General features: G+C 37.3%; 1 protein-coding gene across 1 annotated transcript in view; it reads left to right on the top strand.

Annotated features, from left to right (window-relative positions):
• The window catches only part of LOC135215743 (probable phospholipid-transporting ATPase IIB), a gene marked incomplete at its 5' end in the record, with an annotated part of 221213 nt that overhangs the window by 135110 nt on the left and 61748 nt on the right, over positions 1–24355 (top strand). The window contains 5 exons of the mRNA XM_064250698.1: positions 7433–7675; positions 7868–8029; positions 9980–10156; positions 17392–17562; positions 18862–19035. Of these exons, the coding sequence (XP_064106768.1) occupies positions 7433–7675; positions 7868–8029; positions 9980–10156; positions 17392–17562; positions 18862–19035 (927 nt within the window). The remainder of the gene's footprint in view (positions 1–7432; positions 7676–7867; positions 8030–9979; positions 10157–17391; positions 17563–18861; positions 19036–24355) is intronic.

Genomic DNA, 24355 nt, shown 5'->3' with positions numbered 1-24355 from the left:
TAGGATATAATTAGGAATTTGCATAAGCCCTAAAGTATTTCAATTTTAAATGGCAATGTTTAGGTAGCACACATTTCTATTGTATGTACAGTAGTGTGTCAACTTAACAGACTGCTTATACTCTTCAGCTACATGTATAGACTTGGTGCATTTTTGGAAAAATATCTTTAAGATAGCCAGATTTATGCCAGATTCCCTGTGGAATTACTTTTAGCTGTGGGATGGCTTGAAAATTCAGTTGTGAGCTCAAGTACTGAATCTTTGTTACTTATCAGAAAGCATGACTCTCAAAGCTTTTGACAGGTATGGGCCCTCTTATTTTGAGGGAGTATTTGAACTAATGAAAATGATTTAATTGCTTCATCGGTTTTTAAGCTCATTGTAGTTAATGCTTCTGCAAGTAGTCATTAAAGGAAGGCCAAGCATTGATAAAGCAGCCAAAACATCATTTGTTATGACCACCAAATATCAATACAGGTACACAATCCTTTATTCGAAATTTTAAAAACTGAAAACATTTTGTGGAGAGTACAGCATCAATTCATAAGGGTGGTAGTTTGGCATGCTAACAGCTGACCTTAGTCATTTGTGGGTGTTCTACTACCCAGATTATTTTTTCTTATTAAATCCTAAGAACTGACCTTAGAAAATTCCGTGATTAACAAAAAATTCCACGATAATAAATTAATTGCACCTCTCCTAAGCCTTAGAGTCCTAAATTGAAAACATACTGCTAATGTGTGTATGTGTGTGTGTTTCCATAATGTTTAAAAAAAATGAGCTGTACAGGTCATACATCTTTGCAAAAAAAAACCTTGTTGTCAGACACATTGTTTTTAATGGTTGAGGTTAGAGATTAATTTGTTTTGAAAGTATGACAACGCAGCGTTACTAAATATCTTCTAAAGGAAAAAATATGAAATTCTTTTGTTGTGGAAGTCTGAACCAACAATTTTGCACTCAAAGTAATGAGAAGGAATTAATTCTATTCCTCATGTAATTAGTAAATACATACACTAATAAAAACTACCTAATGTATTCAAAACATACATATCATCATCAACTTTGTTGTGGCTAGATTGAAAATAAAGTAACATTAAAATACAAAGGGAAATGGTTTCAAGTGAACATATGTAAGGCTATTCAGACAAGGTTTTCCTTGATACTACTAATTTATTCTAGAACTACTACACAACCAAACCATGGAGTTTTGGTCCCTTTACAACTCAAGGTTACCAAAATCTGAGCAAATTAAAAAATACAGATATATATATAATGAAATAGAATGAAACTTATTTTCTTGGAAAAATAAGGAATTTCTAAGGAAAATATACCACTTTCACTCCATACATACACACTCAAGCACACATCAATTTTCTACAACTACTTAATCTATGAAACCAAACTAAACAAGCAATGAACTTTGTATATCTAAAGAATTGCCCTGTGCTGTCTGCAAAGTAATATAAAAAGAAAAGAAAAATTTTTCCCCTTCTTGTTCCATTTTCAGCACAGAAATGTATGCAGTGGATGGCTCATTCTGATTCAATCACTGTTTTAGTACGTACATCAATATATATGCATACCCTGTATCTGTAATTAAAACCTATGTATATATTTTGCCCTTTACATCATTAGGGTCTTTAATTCAATCCATCAAAGAAATATGTGTATCACAACAAATAATCAGATTAAAAGACATACACACACACATGAAGTTAGAATGCCCAGAACTACCTGGCACTGCTTCGCTGGCTGTGTTTTCCTCGACAGAATGGTACTCACCACATTCTTGCACTTTTCTATTCTCTGATCTGATGGAAAAGCTTTGGCCCTTACTGTATATATAATCATCCCTAAATACAAAATTATTTTACTAAGATCCAGATTTGACTTTTCCCAATTTATCACAATACCTAAGCTGTGACAAAATTGAAGAAATCGTTCTCTGTCCAGAAGTAACTTCTCTCTGGACTTTGCTATGACCAGCCAATTGCCCAGGTATCTTAGCAGTCTGATCCCTTGAGCATGCATCCATGTCGACACGAGAGGGAATACTGTTGTAAGCACTTGAGGCGATGTTGTCACTCCAAAACTTAGCACCCTGAATTGAAACTTCTCTACAAGACTGAATCGAAGAAACTTCCTGGAAGAGTGATGGATCAAGATCTGGAAGTCTGCATCCTTCAGATCAATGGTCAGTATAAAATCCCCCTTCCCTGACTGCTGCTAAGACTACCCTTCGAGTTTCCATTTCGTCTTCCTGACAAAAAGACTCAAAGTTGACAGGTCTATCACAATCCTCTAATTGCCAATATGTACTTGTTCAACAGTTCCCTTCTCCATCATTTTCCCCACTTCGTCTTGCAAAATAAGGAGCTTCTGAGACCCAGGAGTTCAAGAAAGGTGCGATAGAGGGCGGTCCTTCAGAGGTGGAGTGAAGTTGAATGGGAGTAGATAGCCTACTCGAAGGACATCCCTACCCATGGCTCCGCTCCAAACCTCTCCCACACAGCCCAATGACTTGCCAAGCATCCCCCTACTGATGGCACTGAGTGGGGAGAGGCTCCCAGCCTATCGTCTCACACATCTTCCTCAGCCCCCGTTTCCTCTACCCCTTGAAGAACAGTTCTGGAAGGGCCGTTGAGGTGGTTTCTTTCTTAGAGAAGCTGACTGAGTTGTTTTAGGAATAGGAGTCTGTCTCACTGATCTTCTTGTAGACTTATTAACAGGCTGTTGAATAAGTCTGTCATTGGTATCAGACCTCCTATCAATTGCTCCTTCCAGTTTGTCTTAATGTAACAGAAATTGAGACTCTAAAATATCCCCATTACTAAGTAGAGTTAATAAAGAGTCTACATCCGCAGTACAGATCAACTTAGCTAAAGTTGCATCTCTTCTCCTCAAAGGGTATTAGCTCAAACGTTAGCATTAAGTTGGTTTAGACCCTGACTGAAGCAGTCTGACAAAAGGTGACTCATCCTCTGACTTCCATGTTGAATCAGAAGAGGTAATTTTAGTGACAGGTAAGCGAAGGACATTAAATTTTAACTTGGTCTAAGGTCAAACGAACATCTGGGTTTATAAGTCTACTCAACAAAGGTATAATACGTGTTGAATAACATTTTCTGTCTTAGAAGTGGAGGAGGAAGAAACTTGAACAATCTATTTGATCGTAAAGAGTTATCCCATCCTGAAATCCATGCACGGAACATGGTAAAGAACAGATTCAGCAACACTTGATGGAAAATGCACGGAGGGTGTTGATACATCTGTAGGCGTTGTAAAGTGAGTCCGAACGTGATGTGGTATTGGTACTGTGTGTTCCTGTAGATATCATGTTGTTTGATTCCATGTAGTATAGACCCAGGGGAGAAGGAACACCCATAGTGTGAAGCGTAGGTGGGAAGCGGGATGCCATGTAGTGAGACAATAGGCCATCCAAGTTTGGTACCCCTGATAAGCCTAGCGAAGTCCACATACCCTACATTCTCTGCGCATCTGATACTGGAACAAAAGACAAAGATGGTGATGCCCCCCCCTTCCCCGAAGCAAAAGAAGAAGCAAAATTAGGCAAAAAAAAAGAAGAAAAAAAAAAGATCACCCAAAACCCCTTCTGATGCATCCAGCGATGAATCGTTTGACAAACAAGAAGGGGTATGGGAAGTTTCTAATACAGCTGAAGAAACATACAGAATAGGCCTCTCTAGAGAAGAGACAGCATCACGAGGAAACATAACAAAGGAGGAAGACAAATCACCCTTCCAAGATGAATTTGTCTCCCTCCTCTTTTACTGACCCGTCTCTAAAACCTCTTCCATTGTTCCACCAACCAAAAATGACAAACAGAATAGGACTTGTAATAGTACGTAAGTTCTCTCTGCACCTACTACATGTTGGATGAGGATCCGTATTCTCTGAAGTTACAAATCGTGAACAAGGAAAGCTGCCAATGCTTGGACACTTCCTTTGTTTCTACTAGATCCCGAAGAAATCTTCGCAGGGGAGTCAAGGTATCCATAATATCCAATCACACAATACAGTCAACAACCAACAACATACACTGAAACCGAGAAAGAAAAGAAAAATGGGCAAACTAAACTAGCTTTAAAGAGGAATAAAAACAGCATCCTCTCAACAAGGCAGTTAAAAGAGTAACTGGTGTGATCATGTGTTGCCGAGGTGTATATGGGTGGTCCCACATAACTCGTGACCAAGCACAGATGCCAATAGGCCCTTGCATAAACAATTTTGTTAACTTGACTGGTTTCCAGCCGGCACTAGATTTATCTTAGTGTAAAGATTGAGGGTTTATTTATTATGAAAAATACAAATTTATTCAAATTTGTCATTTTCCAAGAAGAAATAATTATATTAAGCAAACTATCGAGTAATTTTTGTCATCAGCAGTCAAATAATCACAATCATGGTAGTGTTCAAATATGTATATTTTTGCATTTTACTGAATATTTTTTAATTAAAAATATATTGTTAGTGAAAATATGGTCTTAGTTTTCCCACTGTTTTATTTTATTGATGATTTTAATTATCTTACATTCATTTAATAGTATGTATATTAATATAAATAATAAAATATAATGAATTAATAATTATAATGATAATGCAGAGATAGAAAACACGGGCTAAGTAAAAAAAAAAAAACTGGCTTAGGTAGGAGGAGAGCAAAGGGAACTTCTGCTCTTTAAGGTGGTTGAAGACACTAATTTGTCACTAGGTTCGAGTGTGGTCTCTGATTCTCTTCCACCTCAGCTATGTATTGGATTTCAGATGCCACAGATCCTTGTATTTACAATTTTTTATTGTTTTTGAAACTGGTTTCCAGCTGGAGCCAGAAGATTTATCCTAATGTTACGGCTGAAGGTTTGTTAGCTATGAAAAATGCAAATTGATACAAAAATTTGTCATTTTGCTGGAGTATGTAGCGACATTTGATTTTGCTCTTGACTCCACAGTTCTAAAATCCTAAAAATTCCAAAAACCAAAACAGCTGGCCCCAAGGGTTTTGGATATAGGATTGTGTACCTGTATTCTCATCATTGTGTGGCTTCACTAGAACCAATTATAATGAATAAATGGCAGTCTGTGGAATGAGGAGTGCAGGAGAGACATTAAAATATGTTAAACAAGTGTTTTTTTTTGTGTTGTATTATGACATTAAACAAGTGGTACTTTTGTGTGGTATGTATTATGACATCAGTCAAGACAAAATGAAAAAAATGATTTAATCTCCAAAGGTAGAGGATACAATATGGTGATAGCTGCATAATATGCTCTTATGTGACAATCTTCAAATTTTTCTGATATTCCCTACCGTGAATTGCATATTTTAGGAATAATAAAAGGAAATGATCATCTTTTTCAGCTCAGTTGTTTTATATTTAGTAATCTTTTGAGATGTAATTGTTTCACAGTAAATCTATCTTTTACATTCTTGTATTCTGAAAATTTCTATGACCTGTGGTCTTTTCATTCCTGATTTAAAAGATCATCTACTGTTTAGATAGTTGTACTGTGCTTGCAGTGGAAGAGATTGCAGTTTCTAGGAAAGGAAAAATCTTACTTCTAAAGTGCCTAGTTTGATTACAGGCTCACTTCTCATGTATTTAGATTGTTGACAACACGCTTCAGAAATCTTTTAAGCTCAATTAGCTTTATTATTATTTAAGATTAATTCTCTCTAATCATGTAATCCACTATTCTTGTTTTATTATATCTTTTTCTTTTCTGCACATGCATTTTACAGTCAGTCAATAGTAAAGAGTCACCAGCTTTCCAGTTGACTGGCTTTCACAGTAGTATATGAATTGAATTGTTCATTAAATGTGATATTTTATAAAAACCTATTGGTCAGATTTTTTTATCCAATCTTTGGAGAAAAGTTGGCAAGAGAAAACTTTTTTTGTGCTAAATAGTAATTCCTGGTTCCTTTTCAAGGATATGTTCTGTAATTTAGATACAGTAATTATGAGGAAATGTTCCAGGTACGTAGTTGATATAACTTTAATGGGGCTTTGTGTTTTGCTGTCTCTTTTGCTAAGTTAAGCAATATGAATTTAACAGCATTTTTTGTGTGGAGGGGCTTTCTAGACTAGGTAATTTTTACCTACATTTACCATATATGACAGTGAAACACTTCAATTAGGCAGAATTCTTTATTGTTATAAGCAACACAAATATCACCTAAGTAGCAAGGCTGTAGCTTTAGTGACTTTCCTGTGATCAAGTGGAATCTACCTTCAAATTTGGTACTGTATAATGTATTTTGGGCTGCTAATCACAAATATGAATGCAAAATTGCAGTGTTTCAGTTTCCTTGCAGTACAGTAGTGTGGTTTTTTTGTTTGCACATAAATGTTTTTTGGCCATGATTTGTTCCTCCAAACTCACCAGCTGGCCTGCAGAGTTGGTTATTGACTGGAAGTTTACATTTGCTTAGTGTGCTGTTTACAGATTCGGTGTATGAAGACCTCATACTAAAAACAAGGAACTTCAGGTGGGATATTTGTTTTGGTTATCCTGAAGGCAGGTATGTGATATCTGTCTACCAGTGATAATTTAACCAGTTGAAAATAGGGACATGGGGATGGGGGTTTTCATCTTCCTTACATTCACAAGGCATAGCTCATCCTATGTTGCAAACTTCTACATCACATCTGCTACTCACAATACCCTTTGAGATTACCTTAGACCCTGGTTCCTAACCTATTCTATTCCCAGGTGCTCTATAGACCTATTGGACCTTTTCAGAAGCTGAAACTTGTGGCTTTTTGACCTACCAAAATAGAAATCTGGTTAATTGTGATATATAGGATTTTTATGGAACAAAGTTTTTATATCATAAAACTAGTTTTTCATACAAACCCATCTATGTTAAAGAAGTGCTTTCCTGTCAGTCCTCTTGCCTTTTTACTTTTATTTTTTTTCCTGTGTCCTAATCATATTACGCAAAAGAATGAGTCGGATATTTACTACCCACTGATGTGTCAGAGATGTGCTTGCATGATAATCACTTTCAGCTAATCTGCTAGTAACATTTGATGGGTTTCAGTACAAACCCATCAGTTACAATGAATTTCCTGTTTTGCAACCATGCAAGTTTAGTCTAGGTCAAACAAGAAGTGAAGTTCTTACTACTTGGAAACCAGTAGTGTAGGCTGAACTTGCAGCCAGCAGCTGATATCTTTTACACAGAAATGAAGTGTCAAGAATTTGTGAAGATAATGATTGTGGGTTGTTGAAAATGCTGGGCTTGTTTTGAAAAAATAAGTATGTTTTTTAGGTAGCTACATTTTTACTTTATCAATTAAGGAAAAGTCCTTCGAACAAATCCTATAAGAATTGAGATTTTCAGTTCAATGGCTTAGTTAAACTACCTCTTAGCAATCAACATCATTCAATTGTTATTCTTCAGGTTGAAACCCATGTGAAAACTTTCATCAGTAAAGAAACTAGTAGCAATGCTGGTGGAGCTACAGCTACACCTACGCGCATGAGACGAACAGTTGTAACTCGAGTAGGAGAAGCTGTGAAGGCCATTGCTCTCTGTCATAATGTAACTCCAGTTCATGAAGACGATGCTGGTTCTCCTGTAGAGGAGTCTGGGGACATTCAAACTCAACGAAGTGTAGCATACCAAGCATCCAGTCCTGATGAGGTATAAGTTTGTACAGCATATTTTATGCAGTGTTGATCAACAAATTTTATGGCTTAAGTGTGATATGTGAAAAATATCTGCATTATTATTCAGCCTTGTATGGTAATTAGCTGATTTCATATGAGGTCCTCACAGGAATGTTGGGTACTTTATTCTCTTGTTTTTTTTTCTCTCTTTCATGTTACTTTCCAGGTTTCATTAGTACGGTGGACAGAAAGTGTAGGTTTAGCTTTAGTCCATCGTGATTTAACAACTTTGACGTTACGCAGTCCTACCGGTGCCTTGCTCAAGTACACTGTTCTACAGATTTTTCCATTTACTTCAGAAACCAAAAGAATGGGCATCATTGTGAGGGTATGAATATTTTTTGTTTTTAAGTGTTTTTTATATATTTAATTTGTCAGTAAATGCTTGCCATTTTTGTGCTGCCCTTGGAAAAATGTTACATTTACATGTAGAAGTATCTCTGTATGATTATGTTAAGCGTATCCAAGGAAAAGTAGGTAATTCAGCTTAGTTATGTAATTTCAATGTACTATTTCTCCTCGTTTCATTTAGTAAAATGACTAATTGGAAGGCATGCCAATAATGTACCTCTTAAAAGCACATAATGCAGTGGTACCTCATTTGAGGATACATTGGGCTTTTTGTTTACCTTGGGGTTTTTATCATCTTAATACTGAACATATAATTTCTCAGCAACCTAAATTGGAAATTATTTTCAGTTTGTGCATTAGGTAGCATTTTAATCCCAAGAATTTTTTCATTTTTTGTTGTCAGTGCATATGCATATTTATATTCTGAATATAATACAGCTAGGCACATGTTTAGAATAATTTTTCTGTGGGCACCTCTTTAAGATACACTTGTATTATCTATGCAATTTACTTAAAGATAAAACTTAGACTCTTTGGAGTAATATTCTCACCTTAGGTGTCATTGGGCAGTGATCCTTATATTATTTTTTTGTAGATTACTATTATATCCTAGCATCAAAGACAACCCTACTTTGATTATAAAAAAAATAAATAAATTAAATGTGTCACTGTCAGAAGTTGATAGCTTTGTTTTGTCTGGTTTTAAATACATTATAGTACTGTGGCTTCATTTGCTACAGCACTTTGATCATTTTAGTTTTTTCAGTTAAGTTACTTTAAGAATTTGTTTTTTTCACATTCATCATGTATTTTATTTGATGAACTTTTCTGAAAAACTGAAAACTTGGAATAGATGAGTAATGTATACAGTGTAAATTTCCCAGCTATGCTTGCCAACATTGTCTCAGTGTATGCAAATGAATGGGGATACAGCTGGTACAGTATTTCAAGATATTATTATTGGCTATTTGCTTTTGCTTATACAGCAATTCTTTTTAAAAACTAAACACCACAATAGGAAATGTTAACAATATGGAATAACATTACATTACACAGGTACATTTTGTAAAAACACCACATGAACATGACATCCAAATTTAAATAAAAGTAAAGAATAAACATTTGGATATGAAAAAACTTTTTACTCTCCATTGTATTTGTCCATAAAATTTCAAAATCAGTAACTGTGGTTACAGCCACCTTTTCCTATATATCAACTTGAGTTAATTATCAGAATCTGCAGTTGTGGGGTGTATGATTTTGGGGCTCTTCTGTCATTGGCACTTCCACTCTAACCTACTATTTTGTATCTTAACCCTCTTTTGGTACTGTTGTGGAAACTTATTAATTGTAGGGTTATGGGAATGTCATTGTTTGAATGAGGAACCATAATATCTCCTGCTTTAAAAATCTGTATAAATTTTAAAGTCTGTAGAGAAAAGCTGTTGAAGTAGTAATTTTAGGTTTTAGGCTGTTATTTTCCAATGTATAATTCACTGTTTCCATTTCTGATAATACATTAACTTTGAATGGGAATATTATTTGTTGGCATACTGTTGATATCATTGCTCATTGCAGATCATGGTTTAACAAGTGGGTATGCTGCCCTACCAGCAACAATCTTGTGTAGGCTCAAAATCTCCAACACATTCCTGTTCTCTCTTTTTCTGTCTTTTTTTTTTTTTCTACATCCCATATCTGTTTTATTATTATTCTTATTTCTAACGCCCCATTGACTATGTGTAATTAGGATGATGATTTTATTGAAGATTTGAGCTGTGCTTTTCTTTATTGTATTTTGTTTTATCATTAGAATTTTAGAGTAATTGATGATTATTCTACTTACCATCCTAGAATTTGTATTGAATTGTCATGTTTTCCATATGGACTTACTATAATTTATTTGTGTTCTTAATTTGTGTTCTAGGAAGAGGCAACAGGTCAGATAGTATTATATATGAAAGGTGCTGACACTGTTATGGCAACAATGGTCGAGTATAACGATTGGTTAGAGGAAGAATGTATCAACCTAGCCCAGAAAGGTCTTCGCACATTAGTGGTGGCCCGAAAAGTATTAACTCAGGAACAGTACAATCATTTTGAGGTAAGAGCAATTCTTGTACTCATTTAAATGTTAGTCATTGCACTTGGATTAGAGGTGTTTTAAGGGGAACGTCTTTTTGTGTGTGTGTGTATTTTTTTTTAGATTATTGTCTGTTTTTTTATTAACCTTATTACTAGATTTACCTTACCAGAAACATGAACACTTCAGAAAGTAGTGATGAAATATATTAGAGATTTACCTATATATTCAGTTCCTACTTTGAATGAGAAGAAACCAGCCTGAGAAGAGTCTACTTGGGACTCAGAGGTCTGGAAAAACTAAGCCCTATTAATAATAATAATAATGAGAAGGCATAGTATTATGAAATTATATGTCAAATGGTGAAGGTAGTGCATTAGTAGGGGAAATGCAAGCTTTAGAGGGTAAGGACAACCCAGTTTTGCCAGTGTCAATGCAAACAATACATGGAAGTATATAGTATGAGGAAGTGAATCTAATTTTGTTGAGGAAATAAGATCTGCAAAATTACATCTTGGGGTTAATGAGTTATAACATTTACATAAAAACTGCTGCATGTACATAAAAACGGCTGCATTCTTAAAAACATGCCTCAGAACATGCCTCTGCATATGTATACTCATGATTACATAAGAGAAATATTTTAAAAATAAAAAATCAGAAAGAAATACTATATGTAAGATGGACAGTTTTCAGTGCTTCTAATGAAACTGGGCTGCACTTGTCACTGGGTGCTATCTCTTTCTCAAAGAACCCCCTCTCCCCAAAATAGCAACCCTTTCTCCCTCTCAATAAAAAGAAACAGATATGTTAAGAATATAATGGGGAATTGAATTAAAGTTATGTGTGTAAATGCAGCAGTGTACTATGCACATATGCACACTACATTCATTAGTTACTGGTTTCAGTTGAATTATTAATTGTTCATATGCGAACAAACCTTTGGTCTTAACAATTGCGCCCAGCTGGATCCGGTTAAAAAACAGATGAAAGGAAGGAATCTTGTGATATCTGGCAATGCATGCGTAGATCAGGTGAAGAATGGTCAAAGACCATTCACCTACGCCCATGTGTCAGTCTTTTCTCAACTGCCTGGGTGAGTGTAGTGGTTAACCTCTCTTGGCCTTTACCCGGTTCTTTGCCCGTTTTGCTTGTGTTTAGAGTGTGGGGTTGATATTATGGCTGCTTCTGCTTCTCGGTCTCGTCAACGTGTGTGCCCTGGAATTCCAGGTTTTCTGTGTTCTCTCTTTTTTTGGCCTCGGCGGTGACCGATCCCCACATCACATGCAGCAGGTGCCGTTCTAATTTTTACACTATGACGAATCCTTGCACGGAATGCCAGCGCCTTAGTGGCGTAGTTGGTATGGTGTTGGCGTCCCACCTCTTTGGTTGCGGGTTCGATTCTCGGCCATTCCATTGAGGAGCGAGAGATGTGTATTTCTGGTGATAGAAGTTCACTCTTGACGTGGTTCAGAAGTCACGTAAAGCCGTTGGTCCCGTTGCTGAATAACCACTGGTTCCATGCAACATAAAAGCACCATACAAACAAACTTGCACGGAATGCCGGGCATGGCCTAAAGAGTAGTGGAAGTCTTTTATAGCAAGAGAGAGTGTCGGAGGGTTTTGACTCTTCCTTCTTGGGAAGCTTTTTCACCTCCTCCCAGCCTCGTCTTCGTGGCTATCCGAGGTCAGCCATTTTGTATTGCTCCGCCAGAGAATGCTGCCACTTCTTCGAGTCGGAGGGAAGCTGTGGCGTCAGCCCCGTTGATGATGTGATGGGATCGGTCGTTGTGTATTCCTCCGCCAGTGGCGTCTGATTCCCCTTCATACCGAGGGGAAGCTGTGACGTCATCGCCACTTGTGACGTTACTCCCATCGATGACATCACTCCCAGTCATCTCCTCTGCACTGCCTCTTTGTCGTGACGTCATCTCTGCTGACCAGATCACTACATCTCCCTTCCATGTCATCAGAGCCTTCTCTTGCAGATCAGTCTGAGGTTATATGCCAGGCAGTGCTTAAGAGGTTGGACTCTGTTTTGAATGATAAGTTGGCTGCCTTGTCGGATGGGAGGATTGGAAGGAAACGCGTTGCTTCATCCCTGCTTCCTGCGAAGAGTTCATATAAAGAACCAGTACTGTCTTCCTCTCCCTCTTCCCCCTCTACGCCATGTCGGAGTATCAAGTGTTGGAAGGCTAAGGACTTTGCTCTTTCTTCGCCTTCAATGGAGGAACAATACGGACGTGTTTTCGAGAGTGTTGGTGTTTTGGAGAGTGTTAGTGTTTCTTCCCTTGTGTAATCTGCAGCGGCTGCTTCATCCTCTGCATCGAATTGCGGGCGTGTTGCAACCTCCTCCGTCTGTGCACATTGCGAGTGTATTGCAACTTCTCCCGTCCATGCTCATCACGAGTGTGTTGCAACCTCCCCTGTCCGTGCACATGATGCAAGTGCTCCTTCTCCAAGGCCTATTCGTCGCCATAAGGATCTCAAGGCACCTGTCAAGAGGTCGAAGGTGGTAAGCGCGAAGTTGGTGCAGCAGGAGTGTTTGCCTGCCCCTCTCACTGGTGGTTCTCAGAGTTCGATTCTGGAGGATTCTCCTTCGATCTCGAGTGCTCTGGATTCCTCTCCAACTCACGTTCGTAAGTCTGCCACGGCTTTGACCATTCACGGACATGTTAATGCATCATCTGTTGGAGGAGAACGTAGTGATGTTCCTAATGTTATAGTGGGTTCATCTCAGAAGCCGACGCGTGGACCCAGCCCAGACAGGTTAGTTGGGGTTTCGGGCTGTTTGTCTGCTGATCCTTCCATTCATTTTAATGGGGAAGGTACTTTACAGGAGCCTACACATCCTTCATGTCGTCGGTCTTTGTTGCCGGAACAGAAGGAGGGAGACATGCAAGAGTTTTTGTCTTCCTTTTCGGAAGCTGTTGATCTCATTTGTGGGTTCAACAATTTGGAAAGTAGGACTCAGGCTCGGTCGTCTTACACTCCTTCTTGCTTGGAATCCTTGGTGGGAGCTATGCAGGATCCCAAATCATCTCTTCAACTTCCCTTGTCGGGGCACGTCCAGTCAGTTTTGCATATGGTTAATGCCTCTGTTTCGGACTGGGACGGTTCGCTTCGCTCTAGGGGCTCTGCCAAGCTACTACTCCCGCCTCTCACGAAGCATAAGAAGTACTATGCTACAAACTCTGCTTTTTTGATGTCGCGCCATCTTAACCAAGACGTCATTCCCCTGAAGCTGGGATTGAATTTGGAGCAGGTGAGGTCAGTGGCGAATTATAGCCTAGCCTAACTTTCTTTATACAAATGTATAAGCTACCCACCTGTACGTGTTCTTCAACTCCAGTATACTCCAGAAATCACCTTAGAGCAACAGCACAACAAGACTTACGACCCAAAAACACCAGACAGAGAGCTCTCTCCTGCCAACCAAACAGCGCACACACGTGTCTCCTTCTCCCCATGTTATTGTTTACATCCTCCCGACGCTGCCACCATCTTGTCTATGACATCACAGCCTATGACATCACAACACAATTTAAATACATCAATAGACAATTTCTAAAATCAACCATATGCTGTCCATATTTATGACACCCACCATATTTCGACAATGGATAAAATACCATGGATAAAATACCAATAACAATTATACAATATATAATGACACTTATCTCTTTCTCCCTCCCCTCCGACTGTTTCCTAACCTAGTCCCCTCTTAATTTCCTTCATCCTCCAACTCTTTACCCTCTACATAATTTCTAATACTTTTCCCTGAAACTCCTGCTTTAGTTTATACTTCAGCCACTTGCTCCTTTCCTTTTATCCATCTCACCTCCTTTATTCACCAAGATTCTATGGTTTCCCTTATTGCTGCAATATCTATTTTTAATCTCTTGCTACTTACACCAGTGCTCGATTTGATGGCGGTCATTAATGTTTTACTGTCAGTATTAATCAAAGCTTCTAAATTTTTCACTCGTACTACATCTTCCCACAAATGTTTGAAATATATCAATCCTTCTATAGCCTCCCCAACACTCAGGGCTTCGGCCTCAATGGTGGATTTTGCCACTCTCCTGAATTTCCTAGAATTCCACCATATGGGACTTCTCCTGTTCCCATCTGTCAAGGAAATAATATAACCCAGTTGCGTATGGCCATCTTCTATGTTTCCAAATGAAGCGTCTGCATAGGCTTCCCAATAAATCTTTTCTTCTTCCATTTCACTTATTGTAACTTTGCACATCATGTTCTTAGTTTTTCTCACAATTTTAATAAGCATCTTCATATCCTGAGTCATTCCTTCTTTAAACGCTTTACTTAATTCGCTAATATCATATGATATTTCTGGCATGGTATGTAGTGATACCCAATTCAGCTGCCCTACCAATGATCCATACTCAGTTAACTCCTTTTGTTCTAGTACTCTATTACCCGCATATCTTCTAGCCTCTGGTTCTCTTAAAGAATTTATATACTGCCACTGATTAAGGGAAAATCTATTCTCCTTCTGCTCTATTACTACTCATATATACTTAAACCTTTTACTCTTGTTCTCCTACTTGCAATTTCCTTTTCAATTTCCCAATCGTTTCCTTTAAGAATCCTTCAGTTCCTCCGTAGCAAAAATCATCTACGTGTGTACACAAAAGGTCATTCAATTTATTGTCCTTTTTCCAAAAGAATATATTAGGTTCTAGTCTACTTCTCTCACCTTGAAGCTCCTTCACTACTTTCACCACTTTAATTGCAATGCCATGCTTTTGCTGCATCCTTGAGCCCATAGATGGTTTTCTTCAACTTCCATAATCCCTTCCAACCATCTTCCCTAGGTGGCTTTAAATACACTTCTTTTTGTATCTCGTCACCTTGTAAATATGCAGTTTTGACATCCAATGTATAACAATTCCAATTTTTCACCTTTATTATGGTTAGAAAGAATTTTAAAATTTCAGCATTGCATGTGGGAGCGTCCTTTTCCCACTCTGCCATCTCTTCTTGAAACCCTCTAGCTACCAATCTTGCTTTACATATCCTTTCCCCCCCTTTTATCTTTTCAGTTACTATCCATCTTGTAGATATAGCTTTTTGTCCATCATTTACCTCCTCATATACCTTGTTATCTCTCCAACTTTGAAGTTCATTTTCTTTAGCTTTTATTACGCTTCTATTTTCAAATCCAAGCAACACCTCTTCATCTTCAATTTTTTCTACCTGACTATAATCCCTCAAGTTAACCCACCCTTTGTCACCTGACTGTGAGTCTTGTACATTGTACGAATCAGCCCATGCTTGGCTTGATCTTTTCCCTGCAAGACTTGATATAGTCCATTCTTCTACCTGTCCTGTATTTTTATTTATAGCTCTAACTCTACTTCCCTTTTTGAATTTTGGTATCTCTTCCATTAACTCGCCTTCTATTGACCCACTTTCCCCGGTATCTTCCACTGTTTCCTCTACCACATCTCTTTCTATAGCCTCTTCTGTGTCTGCATTCCTTCTCCTGCCTACTATTATCTCCTCTCCTTCTTGCCAATCTACATTCCCTTCATTTTGGACCATCTGATGTACCTTTCACACCATGGGATTTATCTATTTTAGCAGATATCTCTTCTGTATCTGATGATCGTCTTGGAATCTTAGTCACATGTATCATAGTTACTTCTCTTAAAGAGTCCCCATGTTTGACTATTATTGTTTTCCCCGATACTCCCACTACCTGAGCAGGTCCTCTCCATTCATTTTCATTTTCCCTCTTATAGAATACCTCGTCTCCTGCTACTGCATCTTCAAATTTATGTTCTCTGATGTTTTAGGAATTAAAATTATTTGCAGCATGCTAAAATTTTTTTCAATAGTTGACTTAATATCCCTTCTGAATTTTTCCTCTTTTATATAAGGGATACTCACTCACAATTTCTTACGAGGAACCGTACTAATCGCAGGTAAATAAAGTAGTTTCTTATTTACAAAGGCTTTGTAGTGTTTAAATTTCCAAAATCCACTTACGGTTCTTTTTTTTTAAATCGAACACAAGCTCTGTCCAACTTTGCAATCAATGGTGGTTTATAGTTATTCTTGCCCCAAATGTGATTCGGAGATTTATGAGGGATCAACCAAAAGATTGCTGAAGGTCAGAGCTGACTCACATAGAAGTGTGTCATCGTACTGGCTGTAAATTGTCCAACCCTGAAATCTATGACATCAGAAATAGTTCAAAAATTGCCATGTTGATATCAAATACTCTTAACTTTTCTATATTGGGCCAAGATAGAAGCTTAGGAAGCATTCCTTTTATCCTTGATCTCTTTGCCTAAAAGTAGGGTGTCGAGTCATTGAGGAGTCTGGGGGCTACTTTGTATCTGGAGTCCCCACCAGATTTATTGGATGGGTGATGGTTTTTAACTTTATTTCAGTGTAGGTGACAGTGTTGTCTGGTTATTTTTTTTTTGGCACAGTGCCCAGGGCAAGGGCAACTGTTCTTATGCTTCGCAAGCAATCAGAGTTGTCCTTTGCTCCAAAGCTTCCCCTCAAAAGTAGAGGTAACTTGTGACTATTCTGCTACATCACTACATGTTTAGATGAGCACTGACCAGAGGTAATAGTTACCTGCAATAGCTCTCTTACCAGGTAAGGAAATACAAGCATCGTATCCGTGCTCGCAAATTGTCTTGTTTCAAATTCATTTTCATAACTGAATGTTTTGGAGTAGAATATGTCCATGTATCCCACCTTTCAATGTGGGGTTCAGCTATGTAATCACTTGGTAAGTTACTAATATGAAAATGGTACTATTTTCATGATCAAATTAGTTTCATATGTAACTTCCCAAGTAATTACAGATCGGAGCCATCCCTCCTGCCCTCTCATGGACATAAAGGCAGAAAAGAAGTGAAGTCTTTTGCTTTGTTGTCCATATTGTTCTCTGATACTGGTTGGGGTAGTCACCTACACAAAAAACAATAGAAGTGCTACCATGATTTTTAAATTTAAGCTGCCACTCGAGTGGAAAAGTATAACTATGTAATTACATGGTAAGTATCATGAAAATATAATTTTTCAACTACAGTACTTGTCAGTTTATATAAACTTAACCCTAGTTTGTTTACTATTCATGTTGACTAGTTAAATAAATAATCTGTATTTGTGTAATGGTTATTTTTGTAAAAGTTTGTATGTTGAGTAGAATTAGTCTAGTGAGGATGTGATTTTGATTATAAGAATTTGTTTAATTTATTTTCTTTCAGCAACGATATTCAGCAGCGAAGCTGAGCATGACAGAAAGAGGGAGTCGAATAGCTGCTGTAATTGAAAGCCTTGAGTGTGACTTAGAACTGTTATGTCTCACTGGTGTTGAAGATAAGCTGCAAACTAATGTTAAGCAGACTCTTGAATTACTCAGAAATGCTGGAATGAAGGTAAATAAAAAATTTTAAATTTTTATTTTATTTGAGCCTGTTGCTTGGTATTGTAGTTTCTCCCATTAATTCTTAGCAAACTAAAATGTTAGTAGCCTCCATGACAAGCAAATTGTGTGGGTATGTTTTAGATTCTATTGCTTTTGTTATAGAATACTATTAGCATATTAGATTACTGTGTATTGGGTTTGTAATATTATATTTACTATATCTGCCTTACATTATCAAGGACAAGAAGCCATGATCCTCGCCTAGAAAACACGCCTTACTTGCATAACAAAGGTAGTTGGTTGGTGTATTATGCACTGTACATGTTGTTTTTCATTTCTTTTTGCACTAAGAATGTTCACGGTTTGTAATTGTGTAGACCTGTTCTTCTGTGTAGCATTGTTAACTAACTGCAACATTAACATTTTAATGATTTTAAGGTATTTGCACTTTGGAAAGTATGTTAAAGTTACTAAACACAGATGTCATGTAAGGTTAAAGTCAAGGACAACATTGTTTTCAAATGATGTATATGTTTATTATGTACATATTTGGTTTGTAACAAGTATAAAATGGAAAAGAAACAAGTGATACCCAATTAGAGAGTAGAATTAGTGGCATATGTGGTTTGCTTAGGCAGATTATTTGACCACTGATAAATCTCCATACACCATATATGGAGGAAGAGGTGGTATAAAATTCAGAAGATGGAAAAGTAAGGACTGGCAAGTTGGCCAAGTAAAATCAAAGCTTGAGGAGTAAATTCAGTACTAAATTTTTACTGTAAAAGAGGCTCCAGATTACATGTGAATTGAGTAAAGGATTTATGGTGCCTGAAAGGAAGAAGCCAATAGCGGAATGGCAGGTTTAGTGGAGTTATATTTCTGATAAGTTTGTGATATGATGCCAGTGTAAGGATTAGAACCCTTTCATTCAGGGTAATCATATTGGAATTTAATGTAGACCTTATAGACATTATGATAGTTATGCTAGGGTATTCTGCCTTTACAGGTTAGCAGATTTTCTCCATGTAGATAGACTGGGAACCTGGTAGAATAGTTTTCACTTACATTCTTGAATACAGTTAATGTAAATGCTGGTTGCTTGAAAATGTGTTGGTATGAAATTATAAATAATTTATAAATTAATATGAATCGTGTGTCGAAAGTATATAGTCTTTTTAATACCATACATGCATTACAGTACCTTTTCAGGTATGAAAACTTGTATAGAACAACTGGCAAATAGTCTACCCAAGGCACGTTAAATGGTCAATAGTTTAACAGGAAATTAAAGTAGAGTATTTTCCAGATATGGATGTTGACTGGTGATAAACTGGAAACTGCCACATGCATTGCCAAAAGCTCTCGTCTAGTGTCACCAAATCAGGGACTTCACGTCATGGGTAATGTCACAGCCAGAAGAGAAGCACATCTTGAGCTTAATGCCTTGAGGAGAAAAAGTGATTCAGCTCTTATAATCAAGGTGATATTTTTTTCTTTACAGTGCTCCCCCCCCCTTTTATATGGGAATAGGTTCCAGAACCTGCCATGGAAATGTAAAAGATTTTTATGATAAAGATAATTTACTGTGTACTTATAAGTAGTAATGTTCTATTAAGCTAATTACAGGTAAGCCCCAGACTAAGCATAATAGATGTAGCTGCTCTTTCTCTCTCTCTCTCTTTAAGGGTAACGTAAGGTTTATTTGAAATATAAAATATTGCAATACATACGTTTCCTGAATACCAGAATTAGTCCTGGTTACCTGACTAGCCCGAACATAACCCCACTAATCATTTACCCACACTTGGGAAAATTTTAACTGCCAGTGTTACCAACACTGCAGGTAAACATTGTTTACTGAGTTACTTGTCTACCATTGGCAACACTGCTGTCAGAAATCGGCCGGCAGACAGTTCCCACCTTCAATCTCTTGTTCGCTCGACGGATTGCATGCATCCTGTTGCAAGTGAACATTTTTGGTCTCTCAGCCCCGACCCCCACAGCAAATTTAGGAATAGACCTGTTGTTGATGACCTGCATCTCGTTTTGGATTACGTTTTAGACTTCTCCTTTGGGTTTTTTTGCTTGATAAACGTTAACGGAATTGGCCTTTGACCATGGATTCCTCATCAGCACAGCAGCGATGACGTGGGAACACCTTTGTCCTGCTTGGCCTGCAAAAGAAGGATGAGTACCCTCAGACATGATCAGCACTCTATGTGTATAAGCTGTAGAAAGGTGCAGTGTAGTTTAACTCAAAGATGTGATGAGTGTAGGGACTGGTTGGCAGACCAGATGGAAGGATATTAAAGAATAGGAAGGTGCTTGGGGCCAAGAGCAAACGCAAGGTAGCTACTGAGCCCAAGAAGGCAGAGTCAGAGGATGTGGAGTCAGTGCTTTTTAAGAAACTAGAGGATAGGCTGTCTTCTAGTATGACAAGTCTTTTTTTTTCTAAAATATGGGCAAAATTAAATGAGTATAAAGATTCTAGTAATGAGGAACCAATTTCTAATCATTCTCTTTCAGCTCCCCTAACAGGTGCCAGGGGTCATGGAGAACCACAGACCCGAAGGGTAGGATCTACTGCTCCCCCCCCTCACGCAGAGCAGGTAGTGTCAGTAGCAGATATCCCCCTTTCCCCTGAAAATGTAATTTGTAAAAATAAATTAGCAATAGGCGAGACGAAGACAGTTAGGGACTTTAGCATAGATGTATTGGAAGAGAAGTTGCAAGGACAGCTCTCTTTGAGTTCTAATTACAACCCTGGTAGGTCTGGGTCTCCTTTGAATCCCTCAGAATTTTTGTTCCCTGACACTAGTTTGCCATGTGTTAAGTCCGTTAAGGCTTCCCTGGATATGGCAGAGTCAGGTTTGGCAGTAGTCAGTAGGGAGGAGTTCCCTTTGTTGTCAAAGGTTCCTTTCCCTTCGGGGGTTAGCTTGGAGCCTTTCTCTGTTGAGAGCTCGTTGGATAAGACTCCTTTTAACTTAGCAGAGTATGATGCAAATTTCTTAGGCCTCTCTCAGGGGTACAGACAATTAGTAAGGCAGTGTTTTCACCTGGGGTTTCCTAACATTCAGAATCACGTCCTCAGGAATTTCCCCGAGTTTACGAACGAAATGCATCTGGATTATCAGGAGGGTAATGAATCTATGTATTTCTTATCCTTGAAAAGGATGGCTTCGTCTCCTCCTTTTGTCTCCTCTTCATCTTTGCTCTTTCCACCTGTCTTGGAAGTTATTCCAATTTCTTTACCTTCTAAACAGACTTCTCAGGACTTCTCTCATTCTTCCTTTTCGCATCACATTTTAGTGCCCCCTTCGGTACCTTCATTGGTATATTCTCAAACATCTTCCAGGGGCGTGCCTCCAGCGATGTTCCTTTTCCCAGGTCAAGTTTCATCCCGGGTTTCCGGTACAGTAATACCCCGAACTTAGCGATTTGATTTGCGCGAATTCACTATAGTGCAAACTTTTCTTTGGAGCCTAACTAATTGTCATACGCGAGTTCTTCACAATAGTGTGAACATTTGTTAATCCTCCAGAAACACTGCAAAACCCTGCAAAAGTGTTTGTTTAATTTATTATGTAAATTTTAAAGTTTTAAAGCTTTTCTGTATAAAATCTTTATAAAAATTGTATTTTCAATACATGCAATACCCATTCACAAAGTTACTGCACTTTTCAAAGATGATATAGCTTCAGAAACTTTGTTTAATTTCTGAAGTATGTACTAGTATACTACAATTAGTATAAGTTTTCATGCTTTTAAGCATAAAATCTGTATGAAAATTATGTGTTTGCTATTTATATTTTGAAATATTTATATACAGGCAGTCCCCGGGTTACGACGGGAGTTCCGTTCTTGAGACGCTTTGTAACCCGAAAATAGTCGTTAAGCCGGAACATCATAAAAAAATCCTAAGAAAACCTACTTTTAATGCGTTGAGTACATTGAAAACTTTGTAAACTGCATTCTTATTGCATTTTTCATCAAAAAAAACCCAAAAAAACCCTTCAAAATATTGATTATTTGCATTTTTGGTGTCATATTTCTTGTGCCAGATCAGCGTTGTAGGCGTCGTAACCCTGGAAATAATTTCTGATCAAATATAATTGAAAAGCGCCTTTTAACCTCAGAAGGTTGTAAGCCAAACCCGTCGTAACCAGGGACTGCCTGTATATAGCAGTAAGTAATTCACATTGCTTGTCACTATATAAGATCTTCATGATCAACTAGTAAAACATATCAGAGACATAACAGAGTTGTCGTTCTGTGAAAGTTACTATCTTAACCTCGGAGAAAAGTGATGGTACAATCTGTATGTACTATGTTACGTAATTACAGCACATACAGTTAATTTACTACTTTCAGGAGATGTGATCCCATTCGCAATTTTTAAAGATGATACCCCTCTGGAGTTTTACCTCACATGACGTACATATTTCTCTCTCTCTCTCTCTCTCTCTCTCTCTCTCTCTCTCTCTCTCTCTCTCTCTCTCGTCTCTCTCTCTTCTCTCTCTCTCTCTCTCTCTCTCTGTAGCCCTCACACTAGTACATGACTGAGTATTACATATGAACATACATGTTTTCTTTATTTTATTGAATTGTGTACCTTTTTATGACTGACTTATGAAGTTTACCTAGTGACCCAAAGAAAACTTTTTATAAATGAAATTACAGTAACTTTAATTTTATTTAAAAGTTAGCCTAATACTCATGGAGCATGAATATGGCCATATTTAGTGTTCAAACTTTAGAGGCAAGCATTTATTAGCATTTTTAGAGACCGTGCCAAACTTACGCGAAACTTACCCTTACGTGACGGGGTCTGGAACCTAACCTCGTGTAAGTTTGGGCTATTACTGTACTCCTTTTCCAGACGTAAGGAAAAAGTTTTTTTCAAAAATTCACCATAAATCGAAATATTGTGCTAGAGTTTTACAATTTGTTGCAAAATTAAGGTAAATTATTGAATATTTCTAAAATGTAAGAGTTTTAGCTTACAATTGCGTTTTTCGACCATTTCGGTCGAGTCAACATTGACTGAAGGTTGAAATTTTGGCACTTATCGTGATTTATATAAAAATATTTCATAACTGATAAAAGCTACAACTATGGGTTGTTTTTTTGTTGTATTCTACATGAAATTGCGCACATTTTCATATCTAAAACTTTATATAACGGCTAATATAAAACTCTGCAAACATTATAACAAACTGACGAAAGAATTTCTGAGATTTTCGGCAGAGTTACCGCACGCGGACGTAAGGGAAAAGTGGTATTCAAAAATTCACCATAAATCAAAATATTGTGCTAGAGTTTTCCAATATGTTGCAAAATGAAGGTAAATGATTGATTATTACTAGAAGGCAAGAGTTGTAGTGTACAATTGCATTTTTCGACCATTTTGGTTGAGTCAAAGTTGACCGAAGGTTGAAATTTTGGCACTTATCGTTATTTATATGAAAATATTTCTAAACTGATAAAAGCTACAACCATGGGTTGGTTTTGTTGTATTCTACATAAAATTTCGCACATTTTCATATATAAAGCTTTATGTAACAACTAATATAAAACGGTGCAAACATTACGACAAACTGACGAAAGAATTTCTGAGATTTTCGGCAGTGTTACCACGCGGACTTAAGGAAAAAGTTAAAAAAAAAAAATTCACCATAAATCGAAATATTGTACTAGAGACTTCCAATTTGTTGCAAAATGAAGGCAAATGATTGAATATTACTAGAATGTAAGATTTTTAGCTTACAATTGTGTTTATTGACCATTTCGGTAGAGTCAACATTGACCCAAGGTTGAAATTTTGGCACTTATTGTGATTTATATGAAAATATTTCAAAACTGATAATAGCTACAACCATGGGTTTGTTTTTTGTTGTACTCTACATGAAATTGCACACATTTTCATATATAAAACTTTATGTAACGGCTAATATAAAACGGTGCAAACATTACGACAAACTGACAAAAGAATTTCTGAGATTTTCGCCAGAGTTACTGCGCGCTGACGTAAGGAAAAAGTTTTTCCCAAAAATTCACCATAACTTGAAATATTGTGCTAGAGACTTCCAATTTCTTTCTAAATGAAGGTAAAGGATTGAATATTACTAGAATGTAAGAGTTTTAGCTTACAATTGCATTTTTCGACCATTTCTGTCAAGTCAAAGTTGACCGAAGGTTGAAATTTTGGCTCATCGTTATTTATATGAAAATATTTGAAAACTGATAAAAGCTACAACCATTGGTTGTTTTTTGTTGTATTCTACATAAAATTGCACACATTTATATATATGAAACTCTATGTAAAGCCTAATATATAAAACGGTGCAAATATTACTACAAAGTGACAAAAGAATTTCTAAAGATGTGTCACTGATGCTCTTTAGTGCGAGAATAAAGAAATTCACGCATGCGCGCCTGGGTAACGCTTGTAAACAAAACAACAGCTTGATCTGTGAGCTCCCAGCATCCCTCAAGGCGTGTGATTTAAACTTTTTCGCAAACTAGGCCTATAACTTTCTTCGCAAATATTTAAAAAAAACTTTTTGTAGTCGACGTATCGTACGTCAATTAAGCACCCGACAGGCAATTTTAGTCAACGTATAATATGTCCAGTCGGCGTTTAAGGGTTAATGGCACCGCTAACTGACTATCAGCACCGTTAACCAGAGATTGGTACTGCTGTTAACTAGAAATTGGCGCTGTTAACTGGATATCAGCGCTGCTAACCAGAGATCAGCACCAAAAATCCAGTTAACAGCGTCACTAGACAAGCACCGTAA

This window comes from Macrobrachium nipponense, chromosome 5 (assembly GCF_015104395.2).
Source record: "Macrobrachium nipponense isolate FS-2020 chromosome 5, ASM1510439v2, whole genome shotgun sequence".
In the NCBI taxonomy this organism is placed as follows: Eukaryota; Metazoa; Arthropoda; class Malacostraca; order Decapoda; family Palaemonidae; genus Macrobrachium; species Macrobrachium nipponense.
This window is presented reverse-complemented; position numbering and strand designations above follow the sequence as displayed.